This window comes from Electrona antarctica, assembly GCF_951216825.1.
Source record: "Electrona antarctica genome assembly, chromosome: 2".
Lineage (NCBI taxonomy): Eukaryota > Metazoa > Chordata > Actinopteri > Myctophiformes > Myctophidae > Electrona > Electrona antarctica.
In genome coordinates, this window is record NC_136807.1 from 33,238,161 (window position 1) to 33,262,634 (window position 24,474).

At 42.6% G+C, this 24,474-nt stretch overlaps 1 protein-coding gene across 1 annotated transcript in view; it reads left to right on the forward strand.

Annotated features, from left to right (window-relative positions):
• Window positions 1–3,767: 3,767 nt before the first annotated feature.
• LOC306912488 (PDZ domain-containing protein 4-like) overlaps window positions 3,768–24,474 on the forward strand; it is a gene marked incomplete at both ends in the record, with an annotated part of 35,770 nt that continues 15,063 nt past the window's right edge. The window contains one exon of the mRNA XM_079488754.1: window positions 3,768–3,827. Within this exon, the coding sequence (XP_079344880.1) occupies window positions 3,768–3,827 (60 nt within the window). The remainder of the gene's footprint in view (window positions 3,828–24,474) is intronic.

The window sequence follows — 24,474 nt, forward strand, 5'->3', positions numbered from 1 at the left end:
GTTCTTAGAATATCCAAGATTCCACTTTAGACAAGTCAAGGTGACACAGGATTGCTTGTCCGCCACAAGATGAATTAATCTATTCCACACTCATCTGCTGCTGTGTGAATCAACAATTTGATAGCACGTTCACTTGTTGTTGTTCTCCTGACTGCTCTTACTGGGATCTATTTGGCTTTCTAGTTAGAGCTCTGTGGAGTGTAGACAGAAACACAGCCTGGAAGAAAAAGAGAGAAAGCAGAAAGGAGGGGAGGAGGGAGAAAGAGAGAGGGTGGGAGAGCAAATGAGGTGTGTGTAAAAAAAGAAAAAAAGAAAAAGAGTACTGGGAGAGGAGGTTGATGCCCAACCCTTGAGAGAGAGAGAGAGAGAGAGAAAGAGAGAGAGAGAGAGAGAGAGAGAGAGAGAGAGAGAGAGACGAGATTACAGTGTCGAATCCAGTCATCCAGAGGAATTCAGCCTTAGTAGTGGCGTAGCGTACAGAACAGAATGCTCCCTTACCGCTGGGGGAAACCGCCTTTGTGTTCCACGCTGCAGTGGGTGTGGGGAGGGGGAGCACATTTACCGTCGCGCCTAAGGGAAGAAGCCAAGAAGTGTCCTCCAATCAGCCGTCAGTGATTTATCTCATCTGGTGAGGCTGCTGATGGTGATTTATGACTGACCTGAGAACAGAGGCGCTGCACAGCACGCAAAACCAGCTGGAATACTCACTTATACACTCTTTATACGCTTTGATTCCATACAACCTGGAGCACAAACACCTGCCTATATGGACAGTTTCCTTTTTTGTTTTTACTCAGAATGACCTGTAGACAAAAGAGGATTAACTAACTGCCTCCCATTCTTCAATTTCAAATTTTTCTTGGAAGACGGATGGAAGATGGACTAACTTCTTGTTTCTCCTGTGTGGACACAGACACGGAACAAAACACGCCTCATGTTTCAATCTGGAAGATACCTGTAGACTGTGTTGTATCATCCATCATCCCTGCATTTCACTTCAGCGTCTCCTGTGTGTCTCGTTCTTGGTTTCACTTAGAGGCGTGCTCTTTACTCAGGCTGAGGCTAATCATATCTATGGCACGGTGATGGTGACAGTAGATGGAAATGGAGAGGAGAGAGGAGATGAGCAGTTGGCCAGATTTGATTCGCCTGTTTGCCCTGTAGTGCCTGCTGAGAGCGTCTGACACAACGGAGTAGCTCCGCTGGCCCCAAAGTGTTGTGTTCTCTGTCTGTGCAGTGTAAAAAAAGATTGATCATTATTCGGGTCCTTTCATTGAGAAAGAGTGAGTGAGTGAGTGAGTGAGTGAGTGGGTGAGTGAGTGAGTGAGTGAGTGAGTGAGTGAGTGAGTGAGTGAGTGAGTGAGTGAGTGAGTGAGTGAGGGAGGGAGTGTGTGTGTGTGTGTGTGTGTGTGTGTGTGTGTGTGTGTGTGTGTGTGTGTGTGTGTGTGTGTGTGTGTGTGTGTGTGTGTGTGTGTGTGTGTGTGTGTGTGTGTGTGTGTGTCAGTGCCAGGTGTGAGGATTTACTCAGCCTCTGGACACGTTACAGGTGTAGTGGAGCCTGGAGAAATAGGATTATCACTTTGAACAGGTTGTTGCTGGCAGCATCAACCCAGGGCTCCAGCTGTCAGGCGAGGCTTTGGGCCACTTCCAGAGAACCAATAAACTGACTGGAGGAGTAAAGCTACAAGCTAAAGGTTGAACCAACGTAATGAGTCTCGGGCGACTGAAAAGTGAAGTGACCTCTGCTGCCAGAGGAGGCTTTGTTGTAACTTTCAATCCACTCAAATATGAATTATACATGAGGGATGCAAACGGAAGTTAATCACTTCAGTAGACTGAGAAAGAATCTTTTAAACAGAAGGGCGACTACAAAGGGGGACTTAGAAAGACTCTGAAAGATCTTCAGTGAATATGTCCCCCGGCACTGGTTGTGCACAAATTAAATAATTCAGGTGAAGTGCGTTTTAGAAGTTGAACAGCTGCAGCATCAATATAGCTGGTGGTCTCGATGGTAAAAAAATGTAATTTTCTCAATGACCGTGCAATCACAGCATGCTGCATATCAGCGTGTGGGTGTGATATTGATTTCTGCACTTGGCCAGGTTAGAGGGCTGTCTGGTCACTGCTTGTAAGAGGTCACTAATTTAATTATAATCCATCATTCGCGCTCACCCCAGAGCAATGGAAGCTGTTGCCTTGTACGGATGATTGGAAAAGGATGTGACTTAGAGGATCAAAGTGCGACAACTTGTCATGATATCTGACACCAGATCAGATGAAACATTTCATCTCCTCCATTCCTCAACGGGCGTTCTCTTGGGCACTTGCCTTCCTCCCAACATCCACTGCCGAGCATCTAACAGATATTAAACGCGTACATTTTGCATTCAGACATGCGCTACGAAAAGCCTCTTTGTATTTTAAGAGGCCCTCAGTGGCAGTCGTGCTGACACATCCAGAGCGCTTGGCAGGGTGTGTGTGGTAGCCCTGCGCCCAGAGAGAAGCCAGTGTTATCGTCTTACTTTGACGCCCTGTGCAGGTGTGCATGTTATTGGCTTTTGTCTCTCAGGAGGGGTGTAGCTTATCTTAGCCCCACAGCAAGGGCTTAAACATCCAGCTAAACGGTTCAGTGCGCAGCACCCCCCCCCCCCCACCCCCCCCCCCCACCCCCCCTTTACCACCACCATTCAGCACCAACAACAATCTCACTCAACCTTTCACCATCTCTTTACTTGATGAGTTTCCATGGAGTTAAATTAGGAAGTGCCCTTGACCCTAAAGTCACTGGGGAGCCGGCATTTAGAAGTCCATTGATCCTGATGGGAGTGTAGCAGAGTCCTGACGAGGCTTCTATTGAGGAGAACTTATCTCACTGGACCAGACCCAGCAGAGCTCCAGACAGTCTGGAGAGTGGAGGGCAGGAGAGGTGGAAGCCTCAGACAGACACAGAGAGAGACAGAGAGAAGGCGAGTTGTTTGTCTGTGAAACTTGTTGTGTTATAAATAGTCCTGTTTGGAAGAGCGAATGTGATTGTGAAGTAAGTAAGTCAAAGTAAGTAAGTAAAAGTAAGTGTCTAAGTAAGTAAGTAAGTACTTGTGTGTCTATGCGTGAGGAATGGGGGGATGATAACCCATTTGAGTGTCAAATCCAGAGAACATTCTACAAAGAGAATGTTCTCTGCTGTACGATGTGATCACATCTCATAAGTCACTGGACCGTCACTAAGGGTCCGAGGCCTAATAGATATTATTTAGATATAAAAACCCATCTCGGATCAGTGATCCCATTCATTCATCTGTCATCCTTGCCCTTTGCACATCAGTCAAACGAAGGTTGTGATGTCGTCTGCTACATAAATACAACCTGCAGGCCTCCATGCACGAGCACTCAAACAAGGTTTTTCATGTCTGCGATGGGGACAGAAACAGGCGGATGGATGGACTTTGGGTTGCAGTGCTGGTACATGTACATTACCTTTGGATTATGCTACTGGAATTTCACTGTGAGAGGATGAAACGGTGACGTGCCGTACAGAGAAACTCACTTCTCTCTGTACTAATCTGCCACGGCTTCACTTTGTGTTACTTTGAAGAGTGGTTTACAGTTTAATTCCGCAACACTGTGGATGAAGGAGGGGCTCTGTCACAGACAAAGACTCTGAGAGAGAGAGAGAGAGAGAGAGAGAGAGAGAGAGAGAGAGAGAGAGAGAGGGTTTTGGCTTATTTGGACCTGCACAGCCCAGCCCAGCCACCGGGTCAAAGGTCACAATGGGGTGCAACATGTGTGTGGTTCAGAAGCCTGAGGAGCAATACAGAGTCATGTTCCAGGTAAGTGTCTGTCTGTCTGTCTGTCTGTCTGTCTCTCTCTCTCTCTCTCTCTCTCTCTCTCTCTCTCTCTCTCTCTCTCTCTCTCTCTCTCTCAGCATTATTTTTGCACTATAACTAGCTAAAGCTAAAATATAGTTTTAAAAATCATTATACAGTATGCTTGCTTACTTTACTTTGCTCACACCAATTATATAAAAAAATCACACCCGTGTGAAGTGAGTGGTGCAACTCCGTGTGGTGGTCCCCGGAAGTTCCAGACCCACAGGAACGCGCCCAGTGTGCCGGCCCGGTTCCGGCGAGCCGCCCCGCATCCGAAACGGTTGAGAAATGACAGAGTTACCGTGTGGGGGTCCCCATGGGGTCCCTCTACTGTACTGTCTGTACTGTCACACCCGAAATCATCATATATACAGTTAATATGTGTGTGTGTGTGTGTGTGTTTGTGTGTGTGTGTGTGTGTGTGTGTGTGTGTGTGTGTGTGTGTGTGTGTGTGTGTGTGTGTGCGTGTGCGTGTGCGTGTGCGTGCGCGTGCGCGTGCGTGTGCGTGCACGTGTGCGTGTGTGTGTGTGTGTGTTAGGCTGCGCAACAATGACACTTGGTGATGAAAACCAACCAAACGCTATTTTTGTGCCCGGACAGACCCAGGGACCCAGGCAGAGACACACATAGCTGTCTATAGGAGTGGTATAACTTATCGTTATAGTTATGGTACTCAGTGTGAGCAGACGTTAAAGGGATATGTCACTTTCAAACATGTTTGGGGTAATTTTATCATCTCAGGCTTTTGTGCCCTGACAGTTTCTAAATTGCTTGATTCAGCCAACGAGCACCTATTTACAGTTTTTATAACCACGGCAGCGCTTCCTGTTCTTTGTATTCATTGCTTGATTCAGTATTTAGATATTTCATATTAATTTTAACAGACACACCACACCCACTTCTTATACACAGCCATTGTAACTTCAAACTCTATTTTAATCAGAAATTAGTTAATTGAAAAGTAAACACATGTGGTTGGTTCTGGTGACTGACATTGTCCTCCTTGTGTGTAGGAGACCATTTTATGGTGGGGGGGGGGAAGACACACAGCAAAGTTCGGGACTCGAACCCACAACACACTGTCAGGATTACCAGCATAGGTGCCTGAACCACTAGGCCGGCCCAGGCCGGGACGGGTGTTTTCAATTAAAGGGACATTTCACAGCTGGAAGAAACTGAAGTCACTCAATGTTAATAGTATTTGTAGTATCACAATTTGAAATTTGCACCTAATGGCCAGAAGAATAATGAAGTCTGTGTGTTTGACTAGGGTATGACCGGATTGCTGAATTCCTACAATGCCCATAATGCTTTAGTGCACTTCCCCTCCTTGTGGAGGGGGGGGGGAGGCTACATTGAGGTCTGACTTTGAAGTCCAGGAAGGAAGTGAGACCACATTTTCATGACAGGTTTTTGGTCATGAACATGGTGTCATGACTAAAATAAACCATATTACACAAATACAAACCCCAGGAAAGTGTTTAAGTGTTTCCTAAACATCATTAAAATAAGCTCTGGTTGCAAAAGGGGTGAAGTGGCCCTTTAATCTAACATATAGGCCTATAGTTAAAATGGTGTTTGAAATTACAATGGGTTTGTATGATAAAATGTCTGATAAAATGAATATCAAATATCTAAATACTCAATCAAGCAACCTAAAAATAGACGTCTGGCGTGTTCACAAATGCCCAAGTAGAAAAATACCCCCAAAAAGTGAAATAACCCTTTAATGTGTCCTGCTCTGCAGTGAAGCGTCTTAATGTTGACACATGTTGTCATGGTGTCCTACAGGACACGTCACGCTGACATGCTCATTAAACTCCAACAATGCACGTGTTCACTCCCAACAGCAGACATAAATCCTAAACAAATTACGTGCATCAATTACAGATTTCAAACATAATTATGAAGGCGTCAAGGACAACATCTCTGTCAAAGTGAGATGACTGCTGCGTAATTGCACTATTTAATCAGAACAATGAACATGGCAGATGATAGGGAGTAACAAGATGAAAACTACTATATTCATTTGGATTTTAGAACGAGCTGGCAACGACCCCCATTGCAAAATATGAATGCACAATTATGGGGATTAAAAAAGAATCGTGTGACATATACAGTACTGTATATCTCACCTCTCCTGACATCCTGTCCTACTATCTTATTTGCCAAGTATTCCTTTTAATTAACATTTGTAGTAGTACAGCCATTAACCTAAAATCGATGTGGAAATCATGGTCTCTTGAATAATCCTATTAGTTCCTTTATTCAGAATAATTACGAGAAGATGATGCCAATATGGTAATGACAGTCACGGCGATTATAATAATCATAGAATAATTATGATCAAAGGGAGTAGAAAAGAGCTAAATTGCAGGAAGATCATGCTGCCTCGGAGAGAGTAAAGTGCTGCAGAACAACACAGTGAAAGAGAGCGAGCGGGGCAGAGGAAGGAGGATGGATGGATTGTTATAGCTGGCCCAAAGAGTTATATGGTGGAGAAGGGTTGCCACGGTTACCGCCTCAGCACCCGCGGTCGGTCCACTGGGAACAGTGTGTAGGTGGATAAGATCATGTGTGGATGTATTCAGTGCTTAAGGAAGCCCCCGTAATGGCCAAAATAAACCCTGTGCTAGATCTTCTCCCTTACGACAGCGGAGAGACACTCGCAGGGTTCACCTCTGTGCAGCGAGACATTATTCAGTGTCCATGACACCAGAAGCCTCCGTAATGTTGGAGTCAGTGAGCTGAGCTGCGTCTGGTGCCTGAGGCAGCGCCAAGAGAGAAGACAACACATAGTGTGTGAGAGGCTGAGCACAGCCAGGGGTGTAGTAATGAGTCAAAGAAAGGTTGGGGGGGGGGGTGGGGGGGGTGGGGGGGGGGGGGGGTTGGGGGGAGACAGAATATGAAAATATGAAATGAGGATGGAGTGACTCAGAGACGGAGAAGGCATACTGCCAGAATAATAAGATTTCAGCGCTTCATAGAGCAAGGATGAATACATACTATAAAATAAATGGTGCTAAATCACACTCAAAAGTCTTTTGGCTCGCAAAGGGGAACCTCTTGATGCTATATTGTATACTGTAGCACCTATCTTAAAGGTTCTATAGCACCTAATATAGGGCGGCAGTAGCTCAGGTGGTAGATCGGCCCTCTTGTGAACCGGAACGTTCCCAGTTAGATCCCGGGCTTCCCCAGAAGCACCGCTCAGCACAGCGACTCGCACGCTCCCGGCTCCTCCTGGCTACATGTCGAAGTGTCCTTGGGCAAGACACTGAACCCCAAATTGCTCCCGATGTGCTGGTTGTACCTTGCATGGCTTCCGCCGCAATTGGTATATGAATGTGTGTGTGAATGGGTGAATGTAATGCACAATCTATGTAAAGCGCCTTGGATAAAGGCGCTATATAAATGCACCATTTACCATTTTTTACGCCTGAGCTCACTCAGTGGTGGCTCACGTGGCTCAAGACGCCTTCAGTCTGTGAAACCTGACCGGTTTTCCAGTTGTACTGTGACATATAAAACAGTAGAGGTGCTTAAACTAAGCTGAAAAACCAGTAGAGAACCTCTAAAGAAGCATACAGGACTTAACAGGTTATTTGTACAGCAACAGTGCTAATGGTAGTACCTCAACCACCATATGGCATCTGGTAGCTTGAGTGACTTCAGACCTCTGGGGAAAGAGTGCGAGAGAGGGAGGTAAAATGGAGTATACCGTACGTTTGTAGTCTGAGACATGATGGGAGACAGCCAACAGCCCAACAGGGGTTGATTGTTGTGACACCGCCCCCCCCCCCTTTTCCCTCACTGTATATATTTATTTTCCCTTTTTACCTCCATTATGATGAATTCCTGTTCTTTGTCTATATAGAAGTGTCTATTTGTACGTCTCTAAATGTTTTGATGAATTGAACATGGTGGACCCTCTTGTAAACAAGTGTAATGCTTAATTGGGTCGTCCACTCACAGTTAACAGCCTTTGTATTGAGTTTGTGCTTGAAATGTACTGTAATTCTGCAAACTGTTAATAAATATTTCAATCAATCAATCAATCAATCAATCAATCAATCAATCAATCAATCAATCAATCAATCAAATCAATCAATCAAAACACGTACTGATTGTGACTAATTCCACGCGCCCCTCTTCCGTGGCATTGCTCTAGGTTAACACTGCTCCCAGTTCTATCTCCAAACGCGACAGCGCTCCACGTGCCTCCATGCCCCTCGCGCGACATTGATCTGTGCTCTGGCACCAATGTAGGCTTGTTTAACCACCTTCAATGTGCTTGATTTTTTTAATTTACTTTATTTTCGACAATATTACCCCCTAGCACCGCGCAGCACGTGTCATGCAGTGCAATGCATGTTGGGTTACATACAGGTGCATGATGGGAAGGCGGACTGCCAGCCTAATTGTATGGGTCACAGACTAGTTACAGTCACGTGTAACACCAATGTTTTTTTGCTGTTATTCTAGTGGATTACAATTACAACTAGAAAAAGTGCCTTTCTGGGCACAGGTCTCCACCAGGAGGATATAGGAGTGTGTGTGATGTTTGGCAAAATGAGTAATATAAACATGTTTTTTTGTTTCTTGCAACAATTTTCTTCATTTTGTTGAGGAAATGCAGAGCCAGATCACTCATAGCATCTCTGAGGATAGAATTCTGGATGAGCAGGACATGTGCAGCATTTTGTAAGGCAATTTTAGCTAATCAGTGTAGAATCTGAGAAATCCAACAGGCTCGTCTTGATCACATGATCATGTGTACCGATTTGCGTGAGATTTGGATGAAATCTGTGCGACTAACATAAACAATGTGTTTTGCAGAAATCGGCCTCATGGTGGCGCTATAACCGGCAGATGTGGAGGGATGTGCGTATACATAAGTTGTCGATGCAGTTATAGGTAAAAACAGGAATTGGCCTGTTATAGCGCCACCCTGAGGCTGATTTGGGAAAGAAATAGTGGAACGTCGTCCTCGGCCTAGTGGAAATGTGCGTGTATAATTTGATGGAAATTGGACACTGTGTTTGTGATTTGTGGCATTTTGTTCGAAACGGACCATGTGAGCTTTGGAAGCCAATCTTAGCCAATCAGGATGGAAGATGGGAAATTGTGCAGATCTGTGTTGATCACATGACTATGGAGATAGTGTATACCGAATTGTGTGATGTATGGATAAAATGTGTACGAGTTATCTACAGAAATGTGTTTTGCCTAAATCGGCCTCATGGTGGTGCTATAACAGGCCGTTGAGGAATATTTGGGGCAGAGGTTCGTCGTTGGCATCCAGGGAGTGTGTGTGCACAGTTTGGCATAAATCGGGCCAACGGTGCCGGAGATTAGCTGATAACAGACGGACGGACGGAAGGACGGACGGAAGGAAGGAAGGACACACACACACACGGACGGAGTGCAAAACATACTCTCTCCACGGACGGAGTGCAAAACATACTCTCTCCCCATGCCTTCGGCCTGGTGGAGACAATAAGTATAAAGGTTCTGTAGAGTAAGTTATATTATTTTCTTAAAATAAGTGTTAAATAGCTTGGTTGCAATCATCGAGTGTTTGTTCAATAACAGGGGTCTCCTTGTCTCTCCATCTCTTTAATAAAGGCATTTTTAGGTTGGAATACCAATTTGTTCCCATCAGGAGAGAGAAGAGCAGACACATTTTAAACTGGAACATCGTGAAATTGATGCTGATTAATGGGTACCGTCCTCCTGATTGGATGAAATTGGTAACCCACCTGACAATGTATTTTCTGATTAGAGACCTGGAGAGACAGCCTGTTATCGAACAAACACTGTAATGACTGTATAACAACAATCTCTCTCTGAATATAGAGCTTTAAAAAAAAATTAACAAATAACTTTTTGTTTTAACCAAAACATATACTCTCCCTTGTGTATGTGACATTTTGTGGTTGAAACAAAAGGTTTTGGGTGTTTTATCTTTTGCTACAATAAAATCATTTTACATTATGTCTTCTCCTGATCTTTGAGTGCACGGATCTCATCTGCTTTCTTCAGTTGTTCCGTTGATCCTATCAGCACCATCATTCTACTTTTAATATATATATTTTTTTTATCTCTGTTCGGTTTTCTTGTTTTACTGTACACTGTAGGACTGTGGTTGTACTGGGCAGACTGTGGCTGTACTGGGCAGGCCGAGTACTGCATGGGCAGCTCCCAGGTTCTTCTTATTTTCGTGTCTTTTTTTTTTTGAACTTTGTTTTTATTTCAAAAAATGAAACACGAACAATGAAACAGAAATCAAACATAAATGTGAATACAAGAAAACAAAAATACATAACAAAAACAGAGACAATAAAAGAAATCAAAGAAAAACAGAAAAACAGCTTGACAAACTTCAAAAACACAGCATTCTTCAGACAGTACAGGACAAGGCAGGGAACAGCAGGAGACATGACTCACAATACAATATACAGCAGATATCCAACATTCGAAGCATTTTTATAGACTCAACAACCCCTACTCAGCACTCTTAGACCTCTACACATACACCGAAACACCCAAGTACAATATTACAGAAGTCCATTTAAGTATGAAACTTTCCATTTTTAATTGTAACCTTGCCGTCATTTCCTCCATTATATAAACCTGCTTCAGTCTCTGTTTCCATTGGGTTATAGTAGGTGGTTTTACCTCCCTCCAATTTACTGTTATCATTTTCTTAGCAATCAGTAAAAGTATCCTTAATATGTAACTCCATCCACGCAACTCCTCGGGTATAATTCCCAGCAGAAATAACTCGGGTCCAGAAGGAATATTCAACCCCAAACACCTTTCAATTTCCTTTTTAACATTTTTCCAGAACCCTGAAATTATTGGACAATCCCAAAAAATGTGTGTATGGTCTCCAATTCCCCCACAATTTCTCCAACATAATTCTATGGATGGTGTTTTCACGTATGAAGAAATGACCAGAGGAGTATTGAAATATCTAGTTTTGAGTTTCCAATCAAATTCCTTCCACAACTGGCTATTTATTCCCTTGTGACAACCTTCACACATGTCCTCCCAGGTTTTGTCTTCAATTATTATATTTAATTCCAATTCCCATTTATCCTTAATGTACCATGTATTTTGAGAAACATCATCCAGTGCTTTATATAAATTAGAAACATGTTTTTTAGTTGGGAATTTTTTTTCTGCAATACCAATGAAATACACCTCAATTTCGTTTGGGGTTTTCCTAACCAGCTCTCTCTCTCTATGATCCATGATATAATGCCTTATTTGGAAATATCTAAATAAATCACTTGAAGGGAGTTTAAATTTCGTCTGGAGTTGAGCAAAGGATTTAAAAGTTGTTCCCTCAAATAACTGATTTATGGTTTTAAGACCCTTTATCAGCCCAACGACTGAATCCAGTATCACTTATGGATGGAGAGAAATCAATGTTACCCACTATTGGCATTGCCCTTGAAACTGACCCTGGTCCCCACAGTGTTTTCCTAACTGCTTCCCACACCTTTAATGTATGCTTTATCCATTCATTTCCTATTTTAATTTTGTTTTTATCAATAGTTTTTTTATCAAGGAAGGGTAATGCTGACAGAGACACCCCTTTAATTGTGCTCTGTTCTATTCGGTTCCAACCTGTCTCTTCATCATTACCTATCCATGCGACAATTGCAGTCAGCTGAGCCGCCCAATAGTAATGCTTTAAATTGGGAAGGCCTAGGCCTCCCCTAATTTTTGGCAAAAGAAGTGTTTTGAGCCTTATCCTGGGCTTTTTATTTTGCCAAATAAATTTAGAAATCATTCGATCAAGTGCCTTAAAGGTGGAGATGGGTACTCTGACAGGCAAGGACTGAAACAAGAACAGAAGTCTAGGCAATACATTCATTTTCACCGTTTCAACTCTACCCAATAAAGAAAGGGGAAGAACATCCCATCTCCCCAGATCATTTTTAATGGCTCTAATTAATTTTGTATAGTTTGCATCAAATAATTGTGTGGGATTTGGTGTGATTATAATCCCCAAGTACCTAAACCCCTGTTTAGACCAACGATATGATACATCTTTGTTTAGTTGTGTAGGCCAGGACCCAGAAATCATCATTGCCTCCGATTTGCTTTCGTTAATTTTATAACCTGAAACGGATCCATAACTTTGCAGGCACTGCATGAGTGGGGGGATAGAGAGCAGTGGATTTCTTATGAAGAGCAAAACATCGTCAGCGAATAGCGCCACCTTGTGGACGAACCCACCATCGTCTGGAATGCCTTGGATCTGAGTATTTCGACGTATAGCTTCAGCCAAACATTCTATACTAATTGCGTAGAGAACAGGGGATAATGAATCTCCCTGTTTTACGCCCCTCTCAACCTTGAAAAATTCTGAACAGTGACCATTAACTCTAATTCTTGATTTGGAATTATTATATAGCAGATTAATCCAAGAAACAAATTCTTCTCTAAAACCCATTTCCTTTAAAGTCTCTTCTAAAAAGAGCCAATCTAATCTATCGAAAGCCTTAATCCCATCGAGGCTAAGGAGCATCGATGGGTCTTTATCTCTCGCTGCTAGTGACTGTATGTTTAATGCCCTCCTAATATTGTTTGTCCCTTGTCTAGTCCAGATGAACCCCGTTTGCTGAGGATTTATTAATTGTTTAATGTACTTTTGAATTCTATTTGCCAATATAGAGGTTAATATCTTATAATCCACGCACAAAAGACTGATTGGGCGGTAACTAGAACACTGTATGGGGTCTTTTCCTTCTTTATGTAGTACCGTGATGATGGCTTCTGACCACGACTTTGGGGGGTCTCCTGATGATAATACACAATTATATAATTTGCATAACCTAGGAGAAAGTTCATTTACAAAAACCTTGTAATATTCCCCTGAAAAGCCATCTGCACCTGGAGATTTGTTGTTTTTCAAGTTGGAAATGGTTTCTCTTATTTCCTCCTCAGTGATGCGCTTTATTAATTTGGATGCTTCCCCCTCTGCCAATTTATTTAATTCGAGAGGTCTCAAGAATTCAATAATCTTTTCTCTTTTAAATTCTTGTTCTTGACCCTTGTATAATTGTTCGTAAAATTTGGCAAAGGCATCCGAGATCTGCTTAGGCTGCGTTTCAACAAGGTTGGTTTCGGGGTGTCTGATTTTGGCCACAGCACGACCAGATTGGGCCTTCCGGAGTTGAAAGGCCAACAACCTGCTCGCCCTATTTCCCATTTCATAATATTTTCTGTTAGTGTACCTAAGTGCCCCCTCTGCCTTATACGTTAACAACTCATCCAATTGTTGTCTAATTTCTTTTAATTCTTCCAGTGTTTTCCCATTCCCAAATTGTTTGTGTTCTTTTTCTAGGATTTTTATTTTGTTTTCCAATTCTTGTTGTTTTGCAAGCCTTCGCTTTTTTATTCTCGCTCCTATAGAAATAATCTTCCCTCTGATTGTGGCCTTACCCGCATCCCAGACTACTGAGGGTGAAACACTCCCATCATCATTTATAGCAAAGTACTCAGAAATGGCACCCATTATTTCCTCCTTAATACTAGCATCTGATAGTAATGAGGCATTAAGCCTCCAGTACTTTAAGTGGTTGACTAACTCAAAGCCAACTTTCATAGAAACTGGGGCATGGTCTGAAATAGTGATCTGTCCCATTGTGCATTCCCTAATACGAAAAAGATCCTTCTTTGACACACAAAAGTAATCCAACCTAGAATAACTCCCATATACTTGGGACATAAATGAAAAATCTCTTTCATTCGGGTGAAGATGTCGCCATGCATCCACCAAGCCCAACTCCCTCATCATGTTTGTTAAAGCCATTGCCTTTTTGGATAAAGGTTTCGTTGATGACGGTAGTTTATCCCACTTATTACTCAAAGTACAGTTCTGATCTCCTCCCATGATTATGAACCCCTCTCCGTTGTCTGCAATTAATGCAGCAATTCTTTTACTAAACAGAGGACAATCCTCGTTCGGGGCGTACACATTCAAAATTGTGACCTTTATGCCTCCTAGCGTCCCAACCACCATTACATACCTGCCCTCTTTATCTTGGAAGGTTTGCTCATTGCTGTAATATACAGATTTACTGAATAAAATAGCCACCCCTCTCTTCTTTCCACCCGCACACGATGCCCCGTACACTTGATCTACCCACTCTCTTTTAAGTTTTGAGTGTTCAATCTCAGACAAATGAGTTTCCTGAATCAAAGCCACAGAGCACTGCAATTTCTTCAATTGACTAAGTATCTTTTTCCTTTTTATAGGGTTGTTAAGTCCCTTTATATTATAGCTAATAAAATTTAAATCTGCCATATTTTTTGCTTTTCATTTTAACATGCCTCCCCTCCTCACCACACAAGCCCAAGTCTGCCTTACAAACACAAACAATGAATTTAAGCTGTATAAACACTGAGTCCCAAAAGTATGCCAAGAAAAATGAGAAAGTAAAGTAAAAACAACAATCCAAATTCCCCATAGAATGCTTCATCCCCAAAACAAAAACACACATAAAACCCATTGTGAGCATTCTGGGTAGAGAGAAACTCTCTTGGTTTGCACAGAGTGCAGTTGCAACGGGCCTCCACCTGATGTCGCCCTCATCCCATTGCTTGATTCGCATATCTCTTAAACTTAGAGCATGCATAGGTTCCCCCCCCTACTCGCACTAAAACCTATCTGAAATTAAGAAAAAAGGAATACTTTGCCCCCCCCCCCCCCCCCCTCGGCAGGCATCCCCCTTGATAATAAAATAAAACAATATTTGAGGATATTCCCTTGTCTCTCTGTCCCCAAAATATGCTTGTTACCCAACATACACTTGAGAGATTGTTATTAACCAAACAATAAACAAACAAAAAAAACCTCAGTATTTAGCCTGCCGCCCCTCCCCTAGAAGAGACAATCCAACACTGAACAAAAAAATTATGTCTACATTTGCTGTCCCTTCTTTACCCCCCCCCCCCCCCCCCTGGTAAGCCAAACCCTCATATGTACACACTCAAAAGATTAGCATAAATGTATTAGCCTCCCTGGCAGGATCATATATTATTTCACAAAATTCACATAAATCAAAATAATACAAATTAACAAATCCTTAGACTGACTTCCGTTTTTACATATTTCCATCTGCCACCCCCCTCGCACCCTCACCCAAAGCATTCCCCTTCATTTCAAATAATAACCATTGCCTTATATATTTTTTACCTTAAGTCCTTATTATACTAACAAATGATTCAATTTATCACTACATCCCTTCAGATGATACTGACCTCCTGGACGTTCATAGATGTGATTCAGAATATCTAGATAACTCGCTGTCCTCGACGTCCCTGGATGAGATACTCTGTCTGTTGTTATTCTTGGTCGTCCTCTTGAATGGTGGGTCTGGTGTCATCGGGATTTAATTGACTGCCTCTTTTTATGGCTCTGATGTCCTCCAGGTTCAGCTGACGGCTCCTTCTTTTCCCTCCTTGCGTCTTCCACCCGTCCTGTGTCAGCTCCCTGTCGAACACGTCTTGTTCCTCAGCATCCACGATGATTCCAATCTGCTTCAGTGTCTCTCTAGCATCCAGTAGGGATGGGAAGACCTTCTCTCCGGTGTCCAAGAAGATCTTTATTTGGGCCGGATAGATGGTGCGGGCTTTGATTTTCTTTTCTTTCAGCTTTTTAATCACTTCCCACACCGCTTTTCTCTTTCTTTGTAAATTATGTGAATAGTCATGGTCAAACGCCACTCTTCTTCCCTCATACTGGATGTTTCCCTGTGACCACGCTTGCTCCAAGACTGTCTGTTTTACCCCATAGTCCAGGAAGCGAACGATTATGGATCTTGGTGGTGCTGTCGGCTCTTTCGGTTTGGGCACAGTGGCCCTGTGCACTCTCACCACCCTTACAGACAGTTCTTCTTCCAAATGCAAAGTTTCACACATGAATCCTTGTATAAAGCCAGGCATATCATTCTTTTCTGCCCCTTCTTTAATTCCAAACAAACGAATGTTGTTGCGTCGTGACATATTTTCCATTTGATCACACTTAGCAGCCAGGCTGGCCTCCTTTTTTAGCAAGTAAGCTAATGCTCTGTCATGTAGCACGCTTCTGTCTTCTGTTTCACTCACTCTTTGCTCTGCCGTAGTGACTCTCTGGTCCAGCGTGTCCATCCGTTGTTTTATTTCAGTCATGGATGCCTCCAGTCTGCTCAACGAGGTCTTTGTGTCTCTATAAAAGTCACTGTTTTCCGCTCGGAGCTTCCGTAGCTCTGTTAGCATCTCCGACTCCACGTTCCCTCCACCAGCCATGGCTTGCGATGATTCACCGGTTAGCTTCAGCTGTGTTAGCCGTAGCTGCCTTGTGTTTGGTCTTAATTCGGACCCTTCTGTGCTTCCTTTGCTAGAATCTTTCGTAGTCTTGCCTTTCACCATTCTTTGACGACCATTTCAGTATATTTTCGAACTCATTTGTTAGGTTTTGATTAGTTTTAAGGCTATTTTTTAAATAGGTTCAGCGGAGCTAGTCTTTCACACGTCTGCCTCGGTCATGACGTCACCGGAACCTCCTATTTTCGTGTCTTTGAAGCTTAGATGACAGTTTCCCATTTCTTTACACAGTCTTTTGCATTATTGCTGAACTCTGCAAGATCTTTTAAGCTGCAAGATTTGGGTAGTAGATGTATGGTCCTCTTCTCCACATTCACAGATGGTTGGGCCGGTTTTGTAGCCCCATCTGGCCATAGCAGCTTTTGATCGCCCCGTTCCTGTTCTCAGGTGGTTGAGTGTCTTCCACCGGACCCGATGGTGCTTCTGAGCCAGAAGGGAGGTCTTCAGAGGAGGGGATTCCCATGTCAATAGGAGGGGGGTCATTCTCAAGCTTTGTTGTCCATAGCTGGAGTCTGGTTTCTTCCCGAAATGTTGTAAGGGGCTGGACATGGCTGAGGAAGCTTCTCCTTGACTTCAGTCGTTGGGCCGGGGGTTCGCGTCCATGAAGGAGGTGGCGTTCATCGCTGGTAGCTTTTGTCATCTCTACTCGGCCCGTCTCACGTCTGCAGGTGTGAATGTGTGTCAATGTGACAGTATAAGTCGGGCCGCGGGCATTTCTGAGAGGGAGCGTTTGTGCTCAGCAAACCTACCCTGGATAAATAACGGTTTAAAAACAAAACTCAACTCTCTTCCAAGGTTGCACCGTTGTAAGGTTGTTCTTTTAGAGTAGGTCACTCTAGCAACACAGTTGTTCTGTGATGTCTAGACGGCTGGGGTGTTGATTAGTGATTCTTGGAGGGGGCTGGGCAGGAACTAGCTAGCTTGCAGCGAGCGTGGTCATTCATTAGGGAGGCTCTGTTTTGTACAAAGCTGCTGTGTGTAAGTCCAAGTAGACATGACAGGGTACTGGAACTGGGGGGTTGCACATAGTTTTAATTAGCCTGCAACCACATATAGCCGAGAGAAAAGACACCAAGCAAATGTAGATACAGAAACCACAGACTGGTTTGCAAGAGAAGAGACATACCGGAGGTTATATTGACTGGAACCACTAAGAAAGACTGCATGTTGAGTGTGATCAATTGACTATTAAACTGTAAGCGATCACATTTCCATGGTAGAAAATGAAATAAAAATGATTAACATAAAATGATAAAAACAGAGCAGACTCCAGACCCCCGCTTTCTCACAAAGGTAATTAGTGCAGCCATGTAATTCATTCTCTGTTACTATTCACATGTAATGAGGACTTTTCATGCTGTGCAGGTGCTTGATTAAAGCGCACAGCATGCACAGTGTGGCATCTTAGCCACTTTCAACCTGGCTTCCCTATTTTGGGCATGTGATTATGAGGGAAAATGTACAAAAATTGTACAAACATTGACAGAAGAAATTCAAAAATAGCAATGTGCTGTGTGCTTGTAGATCTGCTTTTCACTATTTTCTTTTTACGTACAGTAAATAGAGCTTAAGTGGTAAAAATGTAATCACAACTCCCCATTCAAAATACTACACATGTGAGGTTTGCAGCTTTGTTCTGCACTGTCCTCTAACAGATACGCTTAATTACACCATTGAGCGACTGTTTTTATTTTTTTACTAGACAATAAATACGGTCGGTGTTACCGTGTTAACTGCACGTTTGGCCTGTGGTGGGAGTCAGAGTTGATGAGGCGATGTGCACATGGGCGTGTACCGCCTCCATTCCACACAGCCTGCGTGGAGCATAGGCCTAATGTAAAATGCATGAGTTCCTTTCTTTTGGCAAGAGGAACCCACTCTTTCCATACAGACCAGACGGGCTCACGACTCACGTCAAAGCAAAAGCTGTCAATCATAATAATCATCTGTTTATTATGATTTTTGGTATACAGGCATTTCAGTAATATTTAACCAGCAAGTTACAGATTGGTCAAAAAAATAGCAGAAACATACAAACAAACAAAACAAGAGACTTACAATAAAAAGAGACAAAACATAACCGTCAAAGAAAAAGACAAAAACAATAAAATAAAATAATAACTGACATGGCTGATGACTACACCGCACTCCGAGGACAGAAACAACATCACAATCAATTCTAAAAAACATTTCTGATATGGAAAATAAAAAAGCAAAAGCTGTTTAATCAAAATATGTATGAAAACAATTAATAAAACAATCATTTTTGACAGAAATATTTAATTATACTAATTTGCTATGAGTTAAACTGCAGATACACATCATTGCAAAGTCCAAAGTCCTCCATTTGTTTGTGGTTGTTTTGTTTTTTTCCCCTTTCAACACAGAACTGAGTGCAGGGAGACGGTTTCCGTGGCAACTAACGTCATTAAACAAGCGTAATGTGTTTGTGTTCTCTCCACATTGTCATGAAGATACATGCTGACACGCACACTGTGCAAACAGATGGGAATCAATACAATCTAATGACCCACTGACGTTAAACTGAGTAAAATGCATGATTGTGTGTGCACGAGTACGCATGTGTGCTAAATAGATGCACTAGGAGACTAGATGCACCGCCATCGATGAGGGGGGAGGGGCAGAACACCACCAGCAATCAGCAATCAATCAATTTGTTTTTGATTTCAATCAGCAATCAAACACAAATGTTTGATCAAACCATGTGACTCCCATTGGAAAAACATTGTGGTGGCCCAAAAAAACAAAAAAGCTACCAAACATTTGCTTGATTGGTGTTTGGTACGTGTGAATGAGGCCCATTCACACTAAACTGTTGCTGTTGAAGTTAAATTACAATCTTTATCCAACTTTAACTTGGTCAAACAAAAATAATAATTCAATTCAAATGAACAATAATGATTTCAAAATACAAATGTTAATGTTCACACTACAATTGTTTTATGTCCCGCAACGCAAAGTTCCTTTTAAAATCGCCAAGGAGTATACCGGTAGTTCCCAAAAAGTAATTCAAAAGTAATCGAACCAATCTTCTATTTTCTGAAAATCATTAATCCATAAAGCAAATAAAAAGCATTGCTCAAAATAGGGAATATTCCTCACCGTGGCCATGCAGGTTCCTTTGTCCAAAAGCTCAGAATTGATTCAGAGCTTAAACCGCCAGTAATGATCGTCCAAACCTCCTTTCTTCCCCTTCACAAAGTTCTTAGGTCAAACTACTCAGTGGTTTAACCCATTTTGGACTGAGGTCGATTCTAAAAATGCCTTGAAAACCTGACCTAAGTTTTCTGAAAAACTTCAAATATTTATATACCAGCATCAGCATTTGAATACTGTACATACTGTACAGAACTCCAAGAGGAGGTTCCCGTCCAGAAGGGTTAACAACTTCTGATTGTGGTTCAGTATTGGCCTTCAAAGAGTCTCTTTGACAAACCACCACAAAACACTGTTTATGATTCCTAAAATGGAACCCCTGGCTGCCTCACTTCCTGTACTTTTATAGCTGTTCCTGGTACCTATCACTTCCTGGAACTATAATGATCCCTATATGATCAAACCTTGTCAACAGAAAATGAATGAGCATGTTCAACTACACAAAACATTTTTTTCCCCCCATACACTACATTTCGGGGTTAAATATTCAACCACCTATATATAGGCTATACCTTGTTATCACCCAATATTATGTTTCATTTTCTTTCAATACTCATACCAGGACAGGAAATACATTTCTTCACACAATTATGTGGCAATGTCACCCTACAGATTAGAATGCTGTCCCATGAAGACGTGGGTGCTTAAGCCTGATTTATAACGAGCAGATCTACCCGGTCGCAACAGATCTGCTATTTTCAGGGCGAGCCAAAATGTGCAGCCAAGTATAACTCAGGCTTCACATGCATGTCTCAGATGGAGCATACTCTGTGTGTGTGTGTGTGTGTGTGTGTGTGTGTGTGTGTGTGTGTGTGTGTGTGTGTGTGTGTGTGTGTGTGTGTGTGTGTGTGTGTGTGTGTGTGTGTGTGTGTGTGTGTGTGTGTGTGTGTGTGCATGCATTCGTGTGCATGCACGTGCATAGATTGTGCAGTGCCTTAATTGTTGAACTGTACAGTAGTGTTAACTCCCATCAATTGTATCACTTGACAGCAACTCATTATCCTTTGAATTATCAGCTCATTACTGTATGTTGTTGGACTTTGTGCTGCTGTGTGTGTATACTGTAGCTATATGTGTGTGTGTGTGTGTGTGTGTGTGTGTGTGAGTGTGTGTGTGTGTGTGTGTGTGTGTGTGTGTGTGTGTGTGTGTGTGTGTGTGTGTGTGTGTGTGTGTGTGTGCGTGTGTGTGTGTGTGTGTGCGTGCGTATGAGCCTATGAGCGTGCGTGAGGCCTATGAGCGTGCGTGCGTGCGTGCGTGCGTGCGTGCGTGCGTGCGTGCGTGCGTGCGTGCGTGCGTGCGTGCGTGCGTGCGTGCGTGCGTGCGTGCGTGCGTGTTCCAGACCTTCACAGTTGTCAGGTCGTAGAGATGGAGAGGCAGTCATTCCCCATTCCATCATGTCAAATAAGTGGTACTGTATGGACTGCCGTATGCACTATATGTGGTAAATTACAGTATGCATACATGCTGCAGTAGAGTACAGTATATGGAAACTGTTTAAATTGATGGGGTTATTTCATCTCCCACTGAGGTTTGTTAACTTCATCTCTTTCCCTGAATGTTTGAGCCAGTCTTTTAAATCAATACTCTTTGGGGTGCGGCGGCAACACTCTGGATAGTATGTTGACCACATAATTGCAACGTCCCTGGTTCAGATGCCCTCCCTGGCTAAAAATAGGCCTATAACCGAAAGAAATCAATACTTTTATCGTTCTCATAAAATGCCTAATATTGACGACACACCGTGTCAGTGTATTTAAAAGTATAGGCTGTGATATGAAACAACGGTTATCGCCGCAGCTCCACTCTGTCTCGGGACTAATTGATTTTTGTGAAGAGGTGAAGGCTGCACCCCTCGGAGCCTGTGAGATGAGAAAAATCAATTACCAAACCAAGTACAATTCAATATGTGGAGGGCATGCCTCTCAAAAACACTCCATGGCTGGAAACTATGGGGCGTGTGTGTGTGCATGAGCGTGCGTGCGTGCGTTCGTGCGTATGCACGTACATGCGTGCATACTATTTTCAACAGACTCCAGGCTATATGACTATATCAGGCTGCAGTGTGTGTATTTTTTTACTCTTAAGCCGGAAAACAGATGTGGGCTTGTGGATCTGTTATGTTCGGTGTGCGTCTGGCTGAGCATAAATTAGGCATGAGTGTCTGTCCTATTGTCTTATTTATTTTCTTAATCTCTGTCCATTGCATGGTACATATGGTACATAAGAGATTAATTTGCTCTTTAAAAGTACTTCAAATAGAAACTAATTAGGCGTAGTCTTAATTATTTCCCATGGGTTTCTGTGTGTGTGTATGTGTGTACATTTCCTTAAAAGCTTTCCTCTCTAGTTTTCCTTGATTCTTTCATGCTTCATTATGCTTTCCTCCCCTCCTTCCTCCATCCCTCCATCTTTCACTGCCCCGTCTCCCCGTTCTCTCTCCTTCGACATCGTCATCTATCGTTGGTTTTCTTCTCTCAGTCCTTTGAACTCTACCTCTCTTTCATCTCCACCACTGACCCCCTGCTGTGCTCGGATGAACATACATTTGGAGGCTTCAGTTCAGTTTCCATGCATTTCAAAACCCATTTCACGCAGAAACATACAGTATGTGGGGATGAGAGCCCACGTCCTAATCTCTCACCTATGTAAAGCATTTTAAATTGTGTTTGTGTATGACATGTGCTATGTAAATGAATTTGCCTTGCCTAACCTAAAGGTAACATATCATCCTTTTTAGTATTGTGTAGTCAGATGATCATAATGCCTTCCTAGGCGGAGATCATGGCTACTGTCTTGGAATTGTATCAATTAGAATGGAGTCGGAGACACTTCACTTTATAAGTTTAATATCGTAGTTGTCGGGTGGAAAGCTGTCCAAAACTGTTTCTTTTCAGTTTTCAGGGAATGGAGAACAAAATAACCTGTTTTCCTGTTTAACTATACATTGTGGATTCAATGTAGTTATGTTTTATTCTGAAGTTATAGTTAATACTTTTCATTGGTTCAATATAATGCACAGACACACTTACATTTATCACTGTAAAAACAGTCCAGATATAGTGAAAATAGCCAATCTGCAAGCTTACAACACTTTTGTGTAACACTCGTATAGCATTAATTTATGGAAAAAACATAAAAATGTGAAATATAGAGATATAAGGTTTCTGCCCAACTGCAATGATATACAGTATGAGCTCATAGACGTAGGCTACATTAAACATTCAGGTGGTGGTACAGTAGTTCTCGGGGGAAAGCAGGCAGAGAGAGCCTATATACTGTACAAAGATAAGAGAGGACCTGCTGGTGTCTGTACTCTGAGGACCTCCTATAGGGGTCTGGGACCCCTGGGGGGTCCTCAGAGTTACTACAGCAGGGCCACCAAATCTTTGTGTGACAGGAACTTTTATTCTATTTTTAACCACATGAATCCTATAGCATCCCTATTCTGGGGGGAACATTTGCCGAAAATAAGCTCACAACTTGTAGATCAGCTATTTTCATTAAAGCAGATTGTTGCAAAGGGAAAAACAAGAGCAGATCAAGAACTGTATGCAAGTCTTGATCAATTAGATTCTTAAATAATTTTAACATTTCTAACTTTGTCTTATTCTTTTGTAATTTATGCTTTTAAACTTTTCAAACTCAAAATATAATACATTTTCAAAGTGTGTTTGAACACAGAAGTGTGCCCAACACGCACGCACGCACGCACGCACGCACGCACGCACGCACGCACGCACGCACGCACGCACGCACGCACGCACACACACACAGCTTGTATTCACGACCTTTATTTCGGTTATGACTCACACTTCATGACCAAAAACATAATCCAAAACAGCTCACAAGATGTGGCAGCTATTTCTGTAGTATGAAGTACTGCGGGGCATTCATTTACGGGGTGTGGGGGGACGACGACAACATAAAAAGTTGAAATATGGAGATACACGGTTTCTGCCAGACAGTGATGGTATACTGTAAAGTAATAGACCTTGCCATGCAATAGGCATCTCATACTGTAGGTAGCGCAGGGCAGGGTTAATCATCAGGTAAGACACACTGGTTGCATTAAAAACATAATCAGCCTATGAGGTCATCTTCAAAGCAATGCTCTCAGAACATCTCATTGATAATGAATGAGCTCTTTCTCTCTCTCTCTCTCTCTCTCTCTCTCTCTCTCTCTCTCTCTCTCTCTCTCTCTCTCTCTAAAAAATGCACTTCACTATTGGCATGGGAAAACATGCAAAGCAAGTGTCAAATAAAACCAATCAAAACTAATATAAGAAATGTGTGTACAAGTAAAGGGAATAAAGAATTGTGTAGCTACAGTATGATGATGGATGGAGCCCGCACACCACAGGACAGTACAAAGAGACTTTCTTTATTGAGAAATCTGACAACATTTCGATCTATTTGATCTTCATCAGGTCATGTGAACATACACAAAGGTTTGTACTTTTATAATAAGGGAGTGCCCCCATTATCCAATCAAATCACCGTACACACTACACAGTATGTCTCACTGCGACTTACGAAACCATGTGAATTTTGATTTGCTGTTTGAAGGTTATTTTATGCAATGGTGAGCTTGGTATAAATCTTTTAGAAATAACAGCAATGTTTTTCAGGATTTTACAGTCACGTGTCACTTGGTATAAGACTTTCTGGGACAAATAGCAGCAAACTCTCTTTCTCTCTCTCTCTCTCTCTCTCTCTCTAGCTCTCTCTCTCCCTCTGGGACTGTGTTCAGACCTGTCAATCATGGCCATTGGGCTTCTTGCTAATAGCCTGTATCTCTGCTTCCTCGTGCTGATAGGAATAAACAGATCCTCACTGCTCATGCTGTGGACATGGGCAACAATAGATGCCTCATGCTTTTAGTAAGAATGAGGGAGATAGAGATGGAGGGAGGATAGCAGCAGAATTAATGCCCTACTTCGTTGACACGTTGTGATATATTTGTTTTTTGGAAATGTTGAAAGTGAAGGTGTAAGTGGTTAAGTGTATCTGGGTTTAACCCGTTCAGGGAGGGAACCCCCTTTTG